Source organism: Coccidioides immitis (genome assembly GCF_000149335.2).
Source record: "Coccidioides immitis RS genomic scaffold supercont3.1, whole genome shotgun sequence".
NCBI lineage: Eukaryota > Fungi > Ascomycota > Eurotiomycetes > Onygenales > Onygenaceae > Coccidioides > Coccidioides immitis.
Genome location: NW_004504310.1, coordinates 7,830,117 through 7,850,420, shown reverse-complemented (window position 1 = coordinate 7,850,420; position 20,304 = coordinate 7,830,117). Strand labels below are relative to the sequence as shown.

Here is a 20,304-nt window from a genome sequence, read left to right as displayed (position 1 = left end):
AGCGGGGAAGCTCGCGTAGGGATAGATACCAGCCCAGTCAGGGAAATCGTCCCGCCTGGCGCCTCCGCATGCCTACCCAGGGCGCACGTCGTTGCTGTGCCATTTTCACCAAGCATAGTCGATACCAGCTCCAAGGTGCGGTCAACATAAACACGTGTCCGCTTAAGCAAATCGCATTGACCGTGGCCTTATTGACAAAACAACAAGTGCTTCGTCGAAGCGAGGGGGGGGTAATCAAAGTCTGTAGTGTTGCAGTCTGTGTTAAGGTTGCCGGCAAACATTGCCATGCAATTTTTATGTATGAAATCAGTCCATTACTGTATTTTTGGCTATTTCTGCTCATCCGGAATTGAATGTGTTTAACAATGCCTATCGCATACTATGATTTAAATCCGGATCGAGTGCGGACAAGTATCGTAGTAGAGACGGCATCTTTTCAAGCTTGTCGAAAAATCGAATATATGAACATATAACTTCAAACCCACAAGAGAGTGTGAAATAATTTGGAAGACTGAAATTCAGAACACATCCCAAACTGGGCATCTGAATCAATGAGTATATGTCAAAGCTACTGAAGAGCTCGTAACCACAAGTATACATTGACACAGCGAGGCAGCTGAATAGGAAACGGAGATGGATGAATGGTCGGATGACCAGACAAGGAGCAATCGGCTATATTCGGAGGCCCCCTCAAAGAATGGGGTCTTATCATTGAAAGCAGGTGGTGGTCAATGTATTGAAATAACACACTGGAACAGAACATTGACAGGCTTCAAGCTGCATAAGACAGTGCGTGAAGAGAACAGCATTTGTTTTGCAACAGCCATGGAGCAGGCGCTCTCTCATCCAACACAGTTTTCGGAATCTATCATTGCTGGGAAAACAAATATAGAAAAGAACAAGAAACCTCATCCACCAAGACTTGGTAATGGAGGAAGTGAGCCATGGGATGCGCATTCCGAAACCATGCTCAGTTTGTTAGATCGACAAGTTGGTGACTAGCATCTTGATGTGAAGTCTCGCATCAATTTCTGGAGCAATGGCTGGAAAGGCGTTTTGTCATGTTTGCAGAATTCAACCTCGATGGAACAGGCATAAAATCCTTCCAAGGCTTCAGCCATTCAGATCTTTTTTCTTTTAGCTTCTTTCTTGGCTCCAGTCCTGCTCCCCTCCGGTCACGAGGAAAGGAATGCTGCCAAGTAGCAAGGAGCAACGGTCCCACTCATCGACCGATCTTCCTGAAGCCGTACGAACGTTATCAACAGCCACCCGCGGCGCAAAGACAAGGGCATGCTGGTCACATTGGCTAAAGAAGGCGTCTCTGCTCTGCCCTGTTGGAGCCCGCCGCTCGTCTAGACTTGAGTTTCTGAATCTGGTGGTAGCCGCTAGCCGCAGCTGCAACTTAAAAGGGGACACCTGCGGAGTAGACGAGTCTATTTACGCTCTAAAGATTCTATGCCTCATTGTTATGGCTGGCTCTCAAATCTCTCAAGACCAGGGGCATTGTTTAGAGCAGAAGCTACTCCATACTCATGCCTCTTAAATGGCAACAAATGCCAGATACTGAAGGAGATCCTGTTTGGGGATGTATTGCTCGAATAAATCTATAGCTATACTCTTGACAAGGCAGCTGTCACTCCTGCTGCGGGTCAGAGTCGACGTTAACAACTCTACTTTTTTACATTCTCTCTGGATTGTGCATTGCGGCCCTCAAGCCGAGAAATATCATGATAGCCAAAGACGCAGCGAGGGGTATTGATCGATTTGAGTGGCGCGAGATGTCGAGAGACGTTTTTAGAGAGGAAAACTCATTTCGGAAATATATGGAAAGGGAAGATGTGAGCTCAAGATTTGTCTATTTAGGCTTCAAGGTGTACGTAGTTTCATATCCTTTGAGATTACGGAGTCAAGCTTTACCGTAACCCTCTCCACAGCTAAAACGCCATCAAGGCGTAGCGCTGAGCTTCGCAGCCAAGCGAGGAAGAGGTCCTCTATTGCCGTGTAGGCGAGCATTTGGACAGACTCTATAAATTTGTGGACTGAAGACGATTGATCTGCCGCCCATGTCACCGACGTAGATCGAAATCAAAGTCGATACTTTGGCAATCTCATTCTTCCATCGGATCATCTGGTTCGTAGTAAATATCAGTCCTCATTGTGTACTTGACGCCCTGTAAGACAAGATCCCCGGAGTGATATAAAGAGCGATGTTGGAAGATCAGGACGCTGCCAGCTTTGGGGTTAACATCGAATCGTTTCTTTTCGTCTGAGGAACAGAACGTAGTGGCGCCTTCAACAAGCTGGCCATGCTCATCATTTGGCTGCGTGGAATCACTGAGATAGAGATGGAGAGTGTAAAATGTGCGTTGGTTTCCCTTTATTGTTGGACCGTCGCAATGCGCTGACACCCCAACCCTGTCAGCTCTACAGTCAATGAACGGACCCGGCTCCTTTCTTACGTTTGAAAAACTGGCCTTGATATATCTTAAAAACCGCATTCGTTCATTCAGCTTCACGAACCGCCATTTCTGTCCGCGATCCACTGCTAACTTCCCCAGAACGCCCCTATGTTGCTCTCCAGCAATAACAGCCAGCGCTCACCAGTGCAGGCTTCCAGGGGGAACCAGTAACAGGGTCAGGCTCTGCGACACTTTGCTCTGCTAGAGAAATCATTTGGGTGCATTCGGAAGGACTAAGGACATTGTCAAGTATCACAGCGTAAAAGTTCTTATATTGAGGCAATGGGGACGCAGAGAAATCAATGGGATGCACGGCTATTGGTTTGGCGTCCAGAGGCGCAACGGTGAGGAATGTGTCAGGTATGGGCACATCGTTGGAAGCATAATTATTTCCAATAATACGAATGTCGTCTGCCCAGCCATAGTTTCCACGAAATGTCGTTTCAACCATCAAGGAAACAGGGTGCTATTCTGCGGCCTCCAAAAGAGAGTCAGCAGCGAGCGGGATTTGCCCTGGCCTTATATATAACAACTGCTGCCTCGACAATCAGCCCTATTTTCGAAGGCTCTGCGCGTGATTGGGGTACTCAAAGCCACGACAGCCCAAAGCGCTCACGAAAACAGAATATCTCTTATTGGTGGAAAGAAACCGGAGTGGCATAGCATGATGGGGGACACCAGGCCGTGACAACGCCAACTTGATCACCAATTCCTATGTCAACCACGGATAGACCAAAACATGAGCAGATTACGGGGGAAACTGCCTTATATCTCGTGAAAAGGAACACACAGTGAACTTGCGCTGAGAAAAGTTTGTCTCTGTACGCAGTGTGCGTGGAGTAGCTTTCAACAGCAATCCCCCAGGCCAATTAACTAGCTAGAATAGCGTTGATCAAGAACCAACTGGAGTCCCTCAACTCTCCTTCTAGCGTTCCAAATACACGAACAAGCCAAGCTTCGTCGCGCAGAAACTCTGGCCATAATTCTGTCTGGTACGACGCGTGGGCTGTCGTAACAGAAATCTTCTATCCGAAGATCTTCAGGTACAGAGTAAAACGTCTCGTTTCTAGTGCTACATACAAGAGAAGTGCAAAGAGAAACAGAAGAGTACGGAGTACATATGCTCCCGTCCGCCGTCCGCCGCTCCTCCGGCCCTGCTGCTTGTGTGTATTGCTGCAGGCCGAACTTCCCGAGAGAAACCGCTAAACTCGTTCGCAATTTGCGCCAAGATGCCATCCGTTGCGATTCTAGCCGGAACATTGTTGTTCCGCATATCTTCCAGCGACGCATCTGCGCAATCCACGACGACATGATCTCAGAATCTCCTCTTCACTTCACCCCGGACTCATGTCAGTGGCAGCCGGCCGGCCCCTGAGAATGCTGATAGTGAGATGTGCCATTGTTAAATCCAGTGCCCCAGTTGAGCGATGGGAAACAACTTTGATGCTTCCCTTGGTGCAGCTCCACTTTCTCCTGAACTAAGCCGGGACCCTTCCCCTCAGACCAGCCTTGGGGGCACCACAATCACATGGAAACTCGGGCCAGGTTGCCAGTCGGCACGCTCTTTGTTTGCAATCAGCACTACACGTGTGGACGCTGCTCTTCGATGCAATTTCCCACCCCCTACAATCCCCCCACTGAAACATTTTGGGCATGATATCATCACTGCGAAGCACCCCAGTGATGGCTTCCCCTGCCGTCATGGGCTCCGGAATCGTTCGATAGAATACGGAGTAGGGAGTACTCCGTAGAACAAAGGAAAACGCCTGGCCAAAACCGTGGGTGACAATTTCCGCCCGAGAAACCCTGATCTCCGACTTTCGACGACTGGAGATGTGGAAGTCTGCCGAGTGGGTCTGGAGTTGCAAGAAAAATAAAAAATAATACTCCGTAGTAGACCAAGGTTGGCACGGAGGATTGCCTACACATGCCACTATCTCCGCATTCCATTTGGTTCGTATTCTGCGCGTTGGGCCCGCACATGGGGTCGTTAGGTCAGGGGAAGCGCGGTGCACTGGAATCATGATGATCAAAATCCTACCCAGATGGATATCAAGACATCCATGGAAAAGAACGGCTAGTGACAGTTCACGCGATGCGCGAAAAATCTTAACTCAAAAGCGCCAGCTCAAGGTATCCCGTGGGAAAATATATAAAGGTTCTTAATGGCCGCACGTTATTGCGGAGAATACGCCAGCATCGTTGGGTCATTGCGCCGGCAGGATTGACAATCATGCGGTACCGCGCGCTTTCTCTGCTGGCCCTCTCCGCCTCCACGGCTTCCGCCACCTACTCCGGGAACCTAAACTACCGTAGCCCTTCGCTCAACCACCCTGACCTAGGAATCTCTCTGAACAAAGTTATTAAGAGATCTGATCCTGCGGCTGCCTTTGACCCCGCCAAACTGAACTTCACCCATGGAGTTGCATCTGGCGATCCATACGCAAATTCTGTTATCCTTTGGACGCGATGCTCTCCCACATCGGATGATGTGAATGATAACAGCCCCGTCACTGGCTCAAGCCCACTATATAATCCTGTTCCCATCCACAAATCTGGTGATGAGTACAAACCGATATCAAAGGCACCAGTGTGTGTTGAGTTTAAGATCGCTAAGGATAAGGAACTGAAGTGCGTGGTGGATGAAGGTGTGGTTTTTACTGGCTCCGATGTTGACTATACGGTCAAGGTAAGTTTCGTTGTGCAACGATATATGCATTGATTAACCTCGATAAAATAGGTGGAAGCAAAACACCTGAAGCCGTTCACCACATACTACTACCAATTCTCTGTGTGTGATTCCGACACGAAAAGTCCCATCGGTCGTACCAAAACGCTTCCAGAGGCATCTCAAGCCGTTGACCAGGTGAATTTAGCTGTGTACTCTTGCAGCAACTATCGTATGGACCCCCGTTTTCTCTTTGCATATCTTGTCTGCACGATTTACTAAGGAAATTACTTAGCTTCTGGCTTCTTCAATGCCTACGGGAATCCCGTACGAAAGGATTCTGTTGACTATGTCATCCACCTTGGGTAAAAACTGCTCCAATTCTCATAATGACAAAGCTTACTTCTGACTACTTCGACTTTGAATGCAGTGATTATTACTATGAATTCCCTGATGGATTATAGTGAGTTAAGGTGTCCACAAATGAAGAAGGGAATGTTAACCGTTAGGTCTAGTGGATCAGGTAAAGGTATCGGGCGTGTACCTTTGCCAGACCGCACCTTGTACACTCTCTACGATTATCGTAAACGCCTTGCAACTCACCGAACTGATATTGACCTCCTTGCCAATCATCAGAATTTCCCCTGGATCCCAACATGGGACGATCACGGTATGTAAAGCCTTCCCCGCTTGATTACTGTCGTTCTAACCGCAGGCACTCGGCAGAGGTGGGGGACAACACTTACCGTGATGGCTCCTCTTGGCTGAGGAATATCGAGCTCTCATTCTTGGCATCTGGTGGTGTTTCTGTGGATCAAAGAAAGATGAACGCAGTTCGCGCGTACTTTGAATGGATGCCAATCAGGTAAAATATGCCTTTTCATCTTTTCTCCAGAGCATTCGGCTCAGATATTTTTTACAGACAGGTCGATATGGATGACAATCTTCGCATTTGGAGAAATTTCGAAATCGGATCACTTGTTGATCTCATGATGCTCGACACCAGACAATATGATCGTTCAATTACTGATCTATACTTCAATACCTTGTATGTCAAGAAATTGAAGGACGACGCCAGTCGCACTTTGATGGGCTCGCGGCAAGAAAACTGGTTTTACCGCAATCTGATCAAATCTTCCGAGCGTGGTGCTAAATGGCGCCTTGTCGGCAGTCAAATAGGTAAGATTGTCCCTGTTCTCCCTACGGGCTACACTGCTAATAGTCATATCAGTGTTCTCGCACATCGACGACTCTGGTTTCAACCTGGATGCTTGGGATGGATATCAAGCAAACCGGAACCGCACATTTGAGACTCTCGTTGAAAATAAGATCAACAACACTATCTTGATCGCAGGGGATTCTCACGCGAACTGGGTCAGTGACATCGTGTGGTTAGACCATGCAGACTACGATGAAAAATCTGGATTAGGAGCCATTGGTGTTGAATTTGGTGGAACCGCGATCACATCCCCATCACCAGCTGGAGCAAAAGTCAAGATTCCTGCCGCGAACAAGAGATCAAAGAAGCTGGTAGAGAAGAACTCTGTCCTTCAATGGTCCGAGATGTATTACCGCGGATATTTCGAGTTGCATATCACTCCAAAAGAGGTGGAAGCTAAGTTCTTTGGAACCCCTAAGATCCGGGAGCGCGATTTTAATGAGGTCTCTTTGGCGAACTTCACAGTCAAGGAGGGAGCGAACCGCCTTCACCGCGGAGATACCGGCGTGCCTGGTGGAGGTGTTGTGGAAAATGGCTGGCTCAAAGGCGGGAAGACTGAGCGAACCGATCTTGCGAATAATACGGAGACCGGCCAGTGGAGCAAGATCAATTGAAAGGGCTTATATATGATAATAGGAGCAGTGGTATCGAGCACCGTATATAATTTGTAATAATTGTTTTGAGTACGATAGGTGATTTGTCGGCTGGCTGAGAAAAATTCAAGCTTGGTGATCTCACCATGGAGAATGGATACCTCTGGCCACGGGCTGAATTAAAACTTACGGTATACTCTTGGGAAGACCATGCACATATAGGGTCAGCTAACCAATATTCCAAATGAATGATGAGAATCACGTTATCGGCCACCCGGACCTCTTGTTCACCTGGTAGTTATTTCATCCCAGTCCTTCTTCACCCCCCTAAATCTTCCCACACGCCGGCCGGACTTGAATAAACACTGTCATTCTCTTCATTCTCTAATCCAAGCATACTTTGTGGTGATCTCTTTCCACTGATTTAAGCGGCCGTTCCGCATGGTGCATTTGCTGAGTTCATGGACCAACCATGTTGCCAGAACGCACTCTAATCCTCCACGTCTTCACATCTCCCCTGAAACAAAAAGAAATCAGGGCACCACTGTAGTATACCTCAACGGACTTCATTGCAATTAGGTTGCTAGTGTATAAGCTACAAGCAAAGGGAGAGTTAACCAACTAATCAAGACAGAGAGAAGAGTAAAGATAACGTCTTAGAATAATTTCAAAAATTTTGATATCTAACAAGAACAGCATATCTACAATTCATTTAAAAAAGAAAAAAACCAGGGAGTATATGTATCCACAATCATCTGTACAGCACGAAAATCATTAGACCAAAAAACCAGTCATAAACTATGTATCGTTCCTCATCCGGCGAAATCTACAATTTCGAGTTCGCAGGGCATCCACTGCAGGCAGGTTCATCCTGGTGTAGCGATGACTTGTTGAACGACTGGTCCGATGGTGGCACATCGAGCGCAGGATTCTTCTCGAAGAAACCATCAGGCTTGAGCGTGACGCTGATCTTCTCGACAGGCATGACGGGGAAGTCTTCAGGACGGGGGTTATGCGTGAGTGCGAAAGCTGGAGAGAAGTCAGTATGAGTCGGCTAGAAAAACAAGGGGGAAGGGGGGGCGTTGTGGAAACGGAAGACGGGGAGGATGCTTACAGTGCCAGAGGACAACGTCAGTGTTCTCAGTGTTGTCGTTCCGTGCAGACCATAATTCCACACCGGATGACTTCTTGCTCTGGTTGGTGAATTCACCGGCGGAGTAGAGTTCTCCATCCTGGTACTTCGTCACCCAGATCGGTTTGGTGGCGAATGCCGCACGGCGACGATTGAAGCTGCGCTCAGCCATGATCATGAGCTGGCTGGGCATCACGCCTAGCTTGTAGGCCACAGGGTTTCCAGACGTGGGGTTGATCACGTTGTCGTTTCTGATCTTGAAGACACGGGCGTTTTCGACGCTCAGGTCTGCAGAGCACGAATTCTTGAGGACGGTGGTTTCCTGGGCGTATCCAACGCCGTAAGGGTTCATGTTTGGCTCATCGGGCAGAGCAACACTGTCTGAGTAGACAACGGTGTTGTTGTGTCCGTCAATGGCCGGATCTACACGCATGCTGAAGACGTGCTGGTGGTACGCAGCCATGACACCGGGTCCGACGTTGGTGCCCCATGGCACCTTGGTACCGTCTTCATTGTCGATTGGCATAGTGGAGAGGATACCGGTAGCGCGGACCTCGAGTTCAATGCCACCGGCCTGGTCGAAGATCCAGGCGAAAATGTATTCGTAGTTGGAAACTGTACAGATCATCTGCACAACCAGCTGGCGGTTGCGGACAACGGTGGCGGCGTTGGTCCTGTAGTTAGTGTGCTTGTGCTGGAGGCCGGCGTCTTGCTCATGCAAGCAGATGACGTTCTTCAAGAGAACTGGGTTACCCTTGGAATCGGTTCTGAAGCCATCGAAATACTTGATGTGACCGAGGCAGTCGCAGCCAAGGGAGAGTTGATTGGCAGTGTTTCCGAAACCGACATCACCAACATCGAAAGCTTGCTTGCGGTGGTAGGGAGCGCGTGGGTCTGTTCTAGTCAGTTACTGCGGGGAAAAAAAAAAAAAAAAGGAAAATAAAACTGCTCGATACGTCAGGGAACGGTGGTGGATTGCTTACCTCCATATGGAACCGTCATCTCGCAAAGAGACAATCGGTAAAACACGTTGCGACGGTCGTAGCTGACGTTGTAAATCACCAGACCATCACGGTAGTTGAAGCCAACCCGGAATCTCCATTTCTGCCAGTACACATGGTTTCCATCCACCTTGAAGGATGGGCCCTCTGGCTGCTGGACGATATAGGGCTTGAGGTCGGTTCGAAGGGGCTCATCCAAGAGATCGTGTGCGTACTGCACGGTTTTCACTGGCTTCCAGGGCTTGGTTGAAGTGAAGCTGTGGTCGGTGCCGGTAGGAAGGTAATCCATACGGACAAGCTCCTTGGTCATGCCATCGAAGACTGGAGAGAAGGCGCAGGGGAGGGAGTAATGGTTGGTCTGGGGATGGTCGACGTCGCACATGTACATGTAGTGCTGGAAAAGACGGCGGTCTTCGGTCTCGCTGTCCGTTCCGTAGATCCATGGGTCGTTGCAAACAACGACATTTGGTGGCAGGTTCATCTTTGCAATCTCAGCCTTGACTGCGGGATGATCGTTGCAGACCTTTTCCATTTCGATCATCTCGTCGACGTCGGTAGGGCCCTATGATAAATGTTAGCCAAGCTGCGCACGCACGAATTATGTACGTGGGTTAGATCAATACCTGCACGCCCTTTGGAAGCTCCCTGCATTGAAGCAAGCTCTTCTTCTCGGCATTGATCAAAGCCTTCATGAACACCTTGGTATCCATGCGATGGAACAGAGCGGTGAGGATCCGGGCTGGCTTTGCAGGGAGGGGCTGGCCCAATCTCTCTGCTTCAAGATAAGGCACGACATCCTTCTTGATGGGCTCTTGGACCTCGATGACCTTGTGTCGGAGAGGGACACCAGGGAATGAAGCCTCAAGGATCTTCACCACCACGCGAATTTCGCCGGGGGTCAATGGGTCGAAAGGATGAAGAGACATGATGGTTGTAGAAAAAGGATGAAGGCACAAAGAGTCCTCGGGGGAGAGAGAGAGAAAGAGAGAGCAAAAAGCAAAAAGCAGCGAAGCAAAAAGTGACTACAAAGATATATGTAGGACCTTTCCCAACGTGATGCTTGAGAAGAGTGAGGAAAGAAAGCAGAAGCAGACACGGGGAAGATGGGGGGTATTTGAAGACTCCAGGAAACGCAGCTCAAGGGAGAGGCCAGCACCCCGCATCGCGGATGGAGCCTGAGGGAGAGCTCGCATCGCAGCTTAACACGAAGCCGAGATAGCGCGCTCAGTTCTTCCCCATGAATCCGCTGCCGCTCGATACGTTCGGCTGGAGATCCGCTAGGGCTTCCGGAAAGGGCAAAAAGTGGCCGATGTGCTTATGTCAGCGTGTGCCGCTGGAGGCTTCTCGGAGCCGATTGGCCGGGGCGACGGGGACCTTCGCATGGGCTTTCCCGGAGCGGAAAGGCGGCGATGGTCCAGGCCCAAGGCGGTGGGACGCATGCTGTTTGTCTGGCTGTCAAACAGCAACTCTGCGAAATGCCGCCAGCAGGTTTTTGCGCAGGCTGTCGCGCGAGGAAAAGAGAGAGAGAGAGAGAGAGAGAGAGAGTCACCACCAGGGGACAGTCTGGCTGCAATCAATTCAAGGTCAGCCAAGAGATATCAGGTTAAGTTTGGATCCGTTTTGGGCTGGTGCCGTGCAAGATAATCCATCCATCTCCGTGGAGCCACCCCAAACTGTGATGGAGTACTCCGTAGAGCTGGTCCCATGTCGCCCCGGGTTCCGGGTTGCCAATCTGTGGGGTAAGTTTTCTTTCTTGCTCTTTTACTTTTTCTTTTTTTTGCAGATGAGGTTCCGTGGAACTGCAAGCCACCCCAAATGCCGCCGGCGGGGTTTGGACCATCAGAACCAAAGGGGAAAGATGAAGCGCTGGGTGAGATAACCGCCCGCCCGCCAGCCAGAAGCAGCCAGCCCGGCAGTGGTCACGTGGTGATAATCGCGACAGCCCTCCAGCCATTCCATTCGGGCGCGCCTTTTCGTGTCCCTCTCCTGACTCGGAGCAATGGAAGCGGTCGAAGGGAACGACGACTCCCCCCCAATGGTCCCTCTTGATTCCGAGATAATAGTGCACTCTACATATTGCTATTTGATTTCTATTCAGATATTGGCTTTTTAGGTATCCAAAACAAAAACACATGTTTGAACTTCCCAAGACTTAGACGACAGTCATGCTAAACATGTTGAAACGCCCAAAAGAGCCAGTAGAATGCATGACATGGACGGATGTACGTCATATATAAACTTCATGAGCGAAGCGACTCGTGTGTATATATATATATATATATAGGAGATATTCGATTACATTATGAAAACAAATGAAAAAATCCGGAAACGTAAGCTATATGTATTTAAAAACTCATAATTAGAAGCAAGATGCAAATGCTGATATACGTGTATCCCATCAAACAAAACACTTGCAGGGGGGGTATATTAGAAATGGTATCAGGTCATGCGACATTAACATGGGAAGATTAAGCAATAAGTAGCATAAAATTTTGCAAACAAAAATAAGAAAGAGGAAAAGAAAAAAGGAAAGAAAAACGAATGAGAAATCTACTGGCCTTGCCGGCCAGGCGATGTTGGCATACTGCCGCTCCCAACAAGGTATTCTGGAGGAACCTTTGGGACTCGCGGTGAGTTAGCCAGTGCGCGATGTTGAGCCCTCAACAGTTCTCTCTGCCGCTCTCTATCCCGGCCCACTGCGTTACCGCCGGTGAGTCGCCGCACGCTGCTCCGAATTACAGCTTCAAGCGAGAACGGACCTTCCGGTCCAACCCGCGGACTGGCCGACGACGGATGATTCATGCTCAGGCGGTCGTCTGAGTCGGAGAGCGCGTCTTCAAAATAATCGTCGGGCGTATACGGCGACTTGGCATCGCTGCCTTGCGGCATGGGCGGAAGGCTCGAAGAGGATGTATTTATCGACGGAAAATAGTTATTTGGAGACGTCACTGATCGCATATGCAGAGAAGACCGTGGAGGCACAATGGTCGGCGCGCTTGTGGAAATTGCAAGAGGGGAAGAGTGCAGCTGCGCTGGTTCCATGCGTTGGGCGGTTGACGGTCTGGACTCAGCAAGGCCATTCTGGAACGATGAAGAGGACGCAGTTCTAGCCAAAGATTTCCGCAACAGTGGAGCTGTTTGCTGATCGTACAGGTGGGCGCTGGCATCCTGGAAGTCGCCCGCAGCGAAACTCCGCAGCGTTGAACCACCAATCGAAGTTATGGAGCCTAATTCACTTTCTTCGAAGAAGTCATCCAGACTGTCTAACTTCTGCAACAGATCCCCCATGTTCTCATTTTGCATGTCAAATGACTTCATGGTGTCTGCACGAATAGTTGGGAAATATGAATCGCCATAGTCTTCAATCTGGAACTCCATCTCCGGGGTTGCAGCAGGCTGGCCCTCGACCTCCTCGGCCTCTGCACAAGTGTAAAATACAGCATGCACGTTATTCCTCGTGAGGGCTGACTGCGCAGCCGGAACAGCGATGGACCAGCCAGTCGGCTCGGGGATTCCATACAAGCTCTGAATGCGCTCAAATTCCTTCCTGATTGCCCTGGACGAAGATGACGATGCCATGCTCATTCGCAGGTGGTGCCGTTCCATAGGGTTGCCAGAAACAGTCATGATATGGTCCAGGACCTCAAGCGCCTGGGGGCACAAATCTGTATGAAGGAGCCGCAAAAGAGGGGAGATCAGGTCGGGACCATGGCACGCAATATCAGAACGACGCATATCGATCCTGGAAATGAGTGTGCTGAGAATTCTCATGGTATGTATACGAAACCATCGAGTGTTATTCGTCAAGAGGCCCATCATAAACACCAGACTCTGCACATCCTGGTTAGGGAAATAATATGCCGAGATCGAACTAACCATATCATTAAGGAACTTCTGACTGGTCTGATACTTGCACTTCACCAATCCAAAAAGGCAGTCTGCAAGTTGAGCGCATCCTTGATTCTTTGCAACAGTCGCAAGCAACTTTGCGCGCCCTTGCACCTCGCCAGAATTGTTTAGGTGGTCGTATTGGTGAAGGAAGCCAGGTAGGTTGGCCCAGACCGCAAAGAGAAGCCGATTGCCATCACCCATAAGGTCGCTATTTGGCAGCGTCGTTAATCTGTGCAGAAGACGGAGAGTCTTCTCTAGGGAGTCAGATGACTTAAGCCCCTTGTAGATCAGAGCTTGAAGGCCTTCGAAATCTCCTTCCCACTTCGGTGGCTTGCTCTCTTTCAATTTCGTAAGAATCATCTCATCCGATAAGTTAATCTTATCTATGTATGTTTCAAGCATCGCCATGCTCTCAACGAATTCGCGTTCGTGGATAGTGTTCAAGCAGGCACAAGTAGTCCAAAACAGTTGAGGATACCTCATGAGATCTTGAGGTGCCAAAGAGCCAATGATAATTTTCAACGTAGTCAAAATCTCCATTGAAAAGGTTTGATAATCGGTCTCTTCCTCTGCAATCGTATTCGACAGTCGGGCTAGCATATCGGCCAGCATCTTTGAATCCAAAGATGTAGAGATACACCTGAACACTTGGAAAGACCTGCACGCAAGATGTCTCACAGGACATGAAGTAGCCCAGTTCAGCGCTTCCCGGGAACATATATCGCTCACATTATCGTAAACGACGGAAAACATGTCCGCGACACTATGAGTAACATGCAACATGGCCGACGGAACACGGCTGCCGTCCTGATCTTCCTCCTTTCCGTTGTTATCATCATAATCCCAGATCACAGTGGAATCGCCTTGGCGGATATTCTCAACTAAATCTTCAATGTCTTGTCTCTTTTTATCGTGGGAATCGTTGTCGAGTTTTGACGCCACAAGCTCGTGAATCAAGTGTACCAGCATCTCACGAGCCTGTTCTTGAACTGTTAAGGTATAGTGATCCCAGAAGATGAGTGCCACATGAACAAGTTTGATAACATTTTCAAACCCAAGTGTAACGGGAGCAACCATGAGGTCAACAAGGAATATCATGGATACCTGCCCTAGTGATAATCCAGCCTAGAAAAAAATCAGTAATAATTCAAGATCCGAATTTATAGCGGACGAACCTGCTTGTTGCCAACGGGTAATATCGTGCCCAGATCTGCAACATATGGTAGATGGGTCACTTCGGGAGGTGCTGCCAGGGGTTCTTTGCGCTCATGCACCATATTCTTCGGGGTAATCTGCATCAGGAAAAAGTCGATCACTTTGGATCCTGCGGGAGTAGACGCCAAAAAGACCACGATTTGCTTTGCATAATCCACAAAATTCTGCTCTTTGCGCTCGAGGCAAAGGTTAATGACAAAATCGAGCACAAGCTGGACATTGCCACCATGGGGCCCTGTTGCAAGGGCTTGCCATAGGGCCTGAACCTCATTTGGTAGAGTATTGCCTGACTGGATGGTAATCTCAAAAAGATTAGCCAGAAGCATGTAAGACTTCCCCGTTGGACCGCCATTCGGGTCCAGTTGAAGCTCTATCACTTGAATCCAGGGCAAAATAGCAGCAACCATATTCCGCTGAGTGTCAGGTCGGATATTCCTAAAGTGCAACGAGAACTCCGAGAAGATAACAAACGCTAGGTCGGAGTGTTGCTGGGCCAGGCGTTTTGATGTTTCGAACTGAGCCAATTTGTAAACCGCAGTGGTTTTGTCAGAAATACTGATATCGAAATCTTGTAATCTCGAGTTCTTCTGTTGCCGCTCTTCAATCGTCCTCAACAAACGAGCGGATTTCATTCGAATTTCTCGCTTAGCATTTCCGAGGGTAAAAAGGACAGCACCCAGAACCCTCCAAAACGCCACGGGGTAGTCGATGTGCTCAATCAGGACCTCTGAAAACACTTCAAAGTAGCTTTCCAGAGCCTTTGGCCGTTCTGATAGATAGCACATTTCTATGCACTGTTCTAACAGGTAAGGGAGCTCTTTGTTATGGACCACTAGGTTCTTAAGCGCTCGCCGACCGATGGCGTGAAGCTTATCGCTCACAGTCTTCAATATAATGTCGATCCAGGCAAGCATTCTCCTGACATCAAATTGAAGAAAGGCTTTGCTTTCGGTCATGATCCGAATTGGACCGCCCTAATTAGAAGTGTTAGTTTAGCAATTGGAAAATAGAAACGAGTGCAACGTACGCAGAGTGAGGCCATTGCGCTCAATGCAGCAGTTCTCAGGTTTCTCTTTTCTATCTCCATAGCGGCGGTGCTTCGGACTTCACCGTGATCCATTTGCCTTGCTAGCGCTAATTTACGCACGTTTTCTTCTCTTACGTTGATCTCAGGTTGATTTGGGGAATATCCACACCAATCCTCCATGAGTGCAAATGCAGATTTCCTGGATTCGAACGGCATCCAGCGAAGTGGGTCCTTTGACCGTTTGATACCCTCGAATAACTGTTCCATTAGACCACAGTAGTGAAAGCGGAGGCTCTGGAAGCCCAAATCACTTTGGACCTCCACATCGCTGAGGAATATCCGCAAATCCCTCGTATAGGTAACAATATTGTTTAGGATCCAATCGTCATTGTACACCTGGGGTTCCTTTAAGAAGTGCGAAGTAGCCTTGTATACGTTCGTCACTTCTGTTCGAAGACGATCTGTCTGCCTATTTCTCCTAGGGCTGCTAGGTGAGCGGTGATGGCTTCCGATACGCACTCGAGCTTCCTCGTTACAGGTCGTCACGGCGTATTGTAGCGACTCTAGGAGCGTTCTATAGAGATTGATGTTGATGGATCCAAGAGCGACAACGATTGCACTGCGGATCGAATCATGACTAGCAGAGAGTAGTGGAATCACAAATGCAAACAACGATCTTGCTGAACTTATTTTATCGTGGGATTGTTGCCCTCCTTTAGATGTCTTTCGGGCATGTTGAGCATTGGCAAGCTGGCTCTGTGACTGAGCACCAGCGCTGTTGAGTGTAGTACATGCCATGATAAGATATAGCTTCCACTGTTCGATCGTGACTTCCGGAGATATACTAGGGCTTCTTGCAACTTGACGGGTAGCAATGTAATCCAGCGATCCGTACTGCAGAGTTTGCGATCCCTCTGCAATCGCTGTGATATACTTGTGCATTTGAACCAGCCTTGCGCAGACGATTTCACGGCCCAAGGTGACCGCAAACGGACATGTAGCAAAGCTGAATCGAACCAGATTCGGAAAGACTTTTAACCAAAGTGTCGAGTCATACGACACTTCGCTGCTGCAAAGCTCAATCAACGTGTTTTGTGAACCTTTGCTTTGCTTCCCCTTTTGTAATCTACTCCTTTCAGCCACAGTCAGAAGATCATCTTTCAAATCTAAGATCTTTTCCGAGTCCTCTTCAAGAAATTTGATAATTCTAGTATTTTTCTTGCCGAGTGCATTATCAAACTCAGTGACAAGCCGAAGCACAGTGATTGCAAAGGCTCGAACCCGCCTTGACTGCGAACATAAAAAGAAGAGCCCGTGGGATTCAATCTCCTCTACGTGGGCTAACACGCTCGAAAGGTCGAGTTGCAGTCCTCTGCTCCCCGAAGCACTTTTATCGGGGTGCTCAGCCGATACTTCTTTGGTTTTTTGTCTGATTTCTTCGATCCAAATTCGGATTAGCTCCACGTACAACTTCAAAGTCGATTCAATATGCCCAGGGCCCAGCATTCCTTCATCAGACATAGTCGAATACCGGGCATCAAAGTTGAAAATAAAACGGGCAAATCCAATGGCAACATGCTGTGCATGAGACTGGCGGGCGATAGACTTGAGGGATTCTGCGGAAGATGCTGCAATGTTAGACTGAACATGCGCTGTTCCGGTACACAACAGGTTGATAAGGGAATTGAAAGGAATGTGGTCGGAAAGACAACGTGGAAGTGCCTGAACAGCGACATGAAGAAGATCATAAAATGCTTGTTTTTGATCCACGGCAGTCGCATGATCCTCCCGTCTTCCAAAGCTAAAGTGATCCGCAATGGGCGTTTTGGGTGTAACTCCTCCAAACTTTTCATCGAGTGCTGCTTGCCCACCAAAGGTATTGTCACATAGGATCGTTAATTTCCCAAGCACCTCGCAGAACCTAAAGTAACATTTCCGCGTGCTATCATTCAACTTTGAGGAATTAACGGGGCGGCACGTGTAGCGCACGTAGTCGAGGGACGGTTGGCAAACGCTCCGCTCGGGAAACGGTGAATGAGATGTCTCGGGCCCACCAAAATTCTGCGGGAATGGCGGCGGGTGCTGAGCTTCATTATCTAGATCGACGATGATGGCCAGAAAAGCACGGATCCCGATGACCATTTTCTCCGGCTCCATCTGTTCGATCCTCAGTTCTTTCCCAGACATGAATAAATCGGAATTAACCAAGGGGAATATTATCATTTTAAAACATAAATCAGGGTGTCTGAATCCGATTACGCGAACAAGCTGCGTGATAGGATCAACCACAGCAGGGTCAGAGGTTATGTACGTCCTTTTACCAGTCGGTATCGCAATCCGAATTATATCTTCGATTTTACGAAGAGGATTGCTGAGAGGGTCTGAGTGGCGATATAGGTAGGTCCACAGAAGGCGGCAGATTGCCTGAAGCGCAGTCGTCCGACTTGGTCGATCTTTCAACTTTGGAGGGAGGCTGTGGATGACAGACATCCATTGAGACAGAAACATTTCTCTTGGGGATGCACATAAGAGCAAGGTATGGAGCGGAAAAGCAGTGTTCCAGTGGCGCGGCTTTACCAGTATCTGCGCCATCCGTGGTCCAATGAGGTCTAGAAATTCTTTCCATTTCGGCGAAGATAAACTGCAACTGGGGTTAGCTGCGATTGGCAAAAGGAATATTTCCAGCATCTGACAATATGCCTGTTTTAGCCGTTGACCATGGGCATCGACAATAAGTTTTGCGAGCGAGAAGAGGAAATCACAAGTTCTGTCCCAGGCCTCCTCTGGATATGTTTGAAGTCGCAAGTGTCTCATTCCGTATATGAGGAGTTCAGCTCGAGCCTCTGAGTCTTTCATTGACAACATGCGCCCTTCTTCCTTTTGGTATTGGTTAAGTTCGGTGAGAAATCGAATTGTCACGCTAGCAAAATTGTTTTCGCTCATGATTCCAAGAAGCTGGCTATAGATACGCCAGTTTGCTATTCGAAGTGGAGATGCTGCAATCTGATCGGGGTCGACAGTCTTCAATTGTCCAAACACTATATCTTCAAGGCGATCGGCCATCTCACGGGTGATAGCGTCTATTGTGCTTTGGTTGAATATTTCAATTAGAACCCGGCAGACGAGGTAAACAGATACAGTGGCTCGCCGTTCGGCAAGCACGATATCTTCCTGGCGCGGAGTCGCTGGGATGGTTGAAGCGGTAGGTATAGAGGCATTATCAGCAAACTCGGACCCTGGCTGTGTGGGCTCAGTGTTACGACGGTGCATAGGGGCCGGCGCGGGCAACGATTTCGGCTACGATCGCGATATTAGCTCTATAATTAATTAGGGAGTGAGCCGAAAACTGACTTGAACTATCGTTTGTTTCGCAAGCGCCGCCGCCTCGCCCTTGGATTTCCTCCAAACCATAATTGTATCTATCAGTGGCTTCGGCTTTTGCCTTGCTATGTGACCGAGTGCAGAAATGAGCTGATCGAATGCAGGATCTGCACCGGGGCCACAAATACGTTCGACCGGCGTATCCAGTTCGGTCATACTCATAATACAGTGATTAATCTTCTCGTCTGCCAGTCCAACAAACTGAACGCAAGATCAGTAAATGCCTATCACCCTTAAATCGACGTACGAGGTCACAAACCGAGTTGAAGAGGTGGTGAAGAGCATATTCTTCAACCGTTCTCGCCTCATGAGCACCGCTTTTTGAGTGAGACAGATGACGGGCATGTTCCCGCCTTGACTTTCCCGACTGGGTGCCCTTTCGATGCAAACCCTGCTCACTGCCCAAATCGACGTTGCCTGCATCTTGTACGGTAGACAGGGGACTGTTTTCTCGCTTACCATTTAATTTCGATTCTGCGGTTGTCGTAACGCCATAATTGCCCGACGACATCGTAGTGGATGGAGGTGCAAGGCTCGGATTTCGGGTATGCTGTATGCTCCCATGCACGACTGACGCCTGACGGTGATGACCATACGAATTCTGCGGCCGTTTTTCCACTATATCCCCATCAGCGGCGGACCCCGAACGAGCGGCACCAGGTTCTGGGCTTTTCGATGTTGACTGAGATCTAATCTGGGGCTGTGGCTGTAGTGAAGGGACGCCAAGTCCAGTGGAATCGACGGGCCTGCCTCGAACCGTAGAGACGTCACGACTGTGGCATCCGGACTGTGGGGGATTCCTAGAATGTATTCGATCCGGAGAAGCTTGAGTAAGAGGTTGCGAGGTCATAGCGGTTTCGTCGGGGATAAGCGGCAGTTGTTGGCCATGGCCACGCATCGAGTGAGGGCTAGCTGGATGAGGTAAAGCAGATTAGTAACTGCTCGGATTCACAAGGGTTTCCCCTGGCAGAGACAGAATCATGATGCTTCAATAGACGTTTTGCTGCACGATGAGACTTGAGACCGGGCCCCGCATGGGTCGGAGTCTTGAACTCACAATTGTGTAGCATCTTCTAACAGACGATGCGGGACAACTACGCTCTAGCCTTCCTCTTCATCATCGAGGATTCGATAGCTGGAAACAATTGAAATCATTGCTGCTGTAGAAAGCGGTGGGTTTTCTTTCTCTCAGCTGGCATCCATAGCCTCTGTCAGCCTCGATGTCCTCGAGCGCGACTTTTTTTTGGGTGCTGATGAAGGCACAGCTCCTTCCATGCTCCAACTTCCAACACCCCTGGCCAGACTCGGCTCCCACTAGGCCTAACACGGTCTAGCACGCGGCTCGGTGCCCCCGTCTCTTATGTAATGGCTGAGGCTTGATCGTGTAACCACGTGATGTCGTTAGCCTCCCGCTGAAGAGTTTCTGCCCATTGCGACGAACGAGCAACTCGGGAGAAGCCAGGATTGTCCAGACGAAAAGCAGCGGATCAGATCCCATGCTGAAGGTACAGAGTACGCAGCAATATGTTTTTCTCAGTGCTTTACGCTTCTGCGCCGATCTAGTTTTCCCGTCTCCGCCACCAACTTAATGTGAAACAAGTTCTTTGGATGAGAATGTGAGGGAATGCAGGTGCTTCCCTTTACGATCCATATAACTAAGTTGACTGTCTCACTCCCACATATTATATGATGAGTATACTCGGTACGGAGGAATTGAT

At 49.0% G+C, this 20,304-nt stretch overlaps 6 protein-coding genes across 6 annotated transcripts; 3 read left to right on the top strand and 3 right to left on the bottom strand.

The window, feature by feature from the left end:
• Positions 1–365: 365 nt before the first annotated feature.
• On the top strand, positions 366–1,002 carry CIMG_00212 (uncharacterized protein; the record flags this gene model as incomplete). The annotated part of the gene is made up of 2 exons (XM_001246440.1): positions 366–401; positions 625–1,002. 2 exons carry the CDS (start codon positions 366–368, stop codon positions 1,000–1,002), a joined length of 414 nt encoding a protein of 137 aa, XP_001246441.1.
• A 934-nt stretch (positions 1,003–1,936) lies between these two features.
• Positions 1,937–2,910, bottom strand: CIMG_00213 (uncharacterized protein; the record flags this gene model as incomplete). Its single annotated transcript, XM_001246441.2, has 3 exons — positions 1,937–2,401; positions 2,460–2,484; positions 2,602–2,910. 3 exons carry the CDS (start codon positions 2,908–2,910, stop codon positions 2,109–2,111), a joined length of 627 nt encoding a protein of 208 aa, XP_001246442.2. The 3' UTR covers positions 1,937–2,108.
• Positions 2,911–4,435: 1,525 nt separating this feature from the next.
• Positions 4,436–7,218, top strand: CIMG_00215 (alkaline phosphatase). Its single transcript, XM_001246443.2, has 8 exons — positions 4,436–5,148; positions 5,200–5,359; positions 5,423–5,492; positions 5,558–5,590; positions 5,643–5,797; positions 5,854–5,992; positions 6,050–6,306; positions 6,359–7,218. The coding sequence occupies exons 1-8, from the start codon at positions 4,693–4,695 to the stop codon at positions 6,958–6,960; spliced, it is 1,872 nt and encodes a 623-aa protein (XP_001246444.2). The 5' UTR covers positions 4,436–4,692; the 3' UTR covers positions 6,961–7,218.
• A 404-nt stretch (positions 7,219–7,622) lies between these two features.
• Positions 7,623–10,130, bottom strand: CIMG_00216 (copper amine oxidase). Its single transcript, XM_001246444.2, has 4 exons — positions 9,696–10,130; positions 9,055–9,634; positions 8,054–8,965; positions 7,623–7,968 (listed from the first exon to the last, which is right to left on the bottom strand). Exons 1-4 carry the CDS (start codon positions 9,996–9,998, stop codon positions 7,766–7,768), a joined length of 1,998 nt encoding a protein of 665 aa, XP_001246445.1. The 5' UTR covers positions 9,999–10,130; the 3' UTR covers positions 7,623–7,765.
• A 179-nt stretch (positions 10,131–10,309) lies between these two features.
• Positions 10,310–11,244, top strand: CIMG_00217 (uncharacterized protein; the record flags this gene model as incomplete). Its single annotated transcript, XM_001246445.2, has 3 exons — positions 10,310–10,811; positions 10,856–10,942; positions 11,186–11,244. 3 exons carry the CDS (start codon positions 10,310–10,312, stop codon positions 11,242–11,244), a joined length of 648 nt encoding a protein of 215 aa, XP_001246446.2.
• A 378-nt stretch (positions 11,245–11,622) lies between these two features.
• On the bottom strand, positions 11,623–19,777 carry CIMG_00218 (cell morphogenesis protein; the record flags this gene model as incomplete). Its single annotated transcript, XM_001246446.2, has 6 exons — positions 19,644–19,777; positions 18,846–19,498; positions 18,557–18,787; positions 15,206–18,502; positions 14,139–15,152; positions 11,623–14,088 (listed from the first exon to the last, which is right to left on the bottom strand). The coding sequence occupies exons 2-6, from the start codon at positions 19,482–19,484 to the stop codon at positions 11,623–11,625; spliced, it is 7,647 nt and encodes a 2,548-aa protein (XP_001246447.2). The 5' UTR covers positions 19,485–19,498; positions 19,644–19,777.
• Positions 19,778–20,304: the final 527 nt, after the last annotated feature.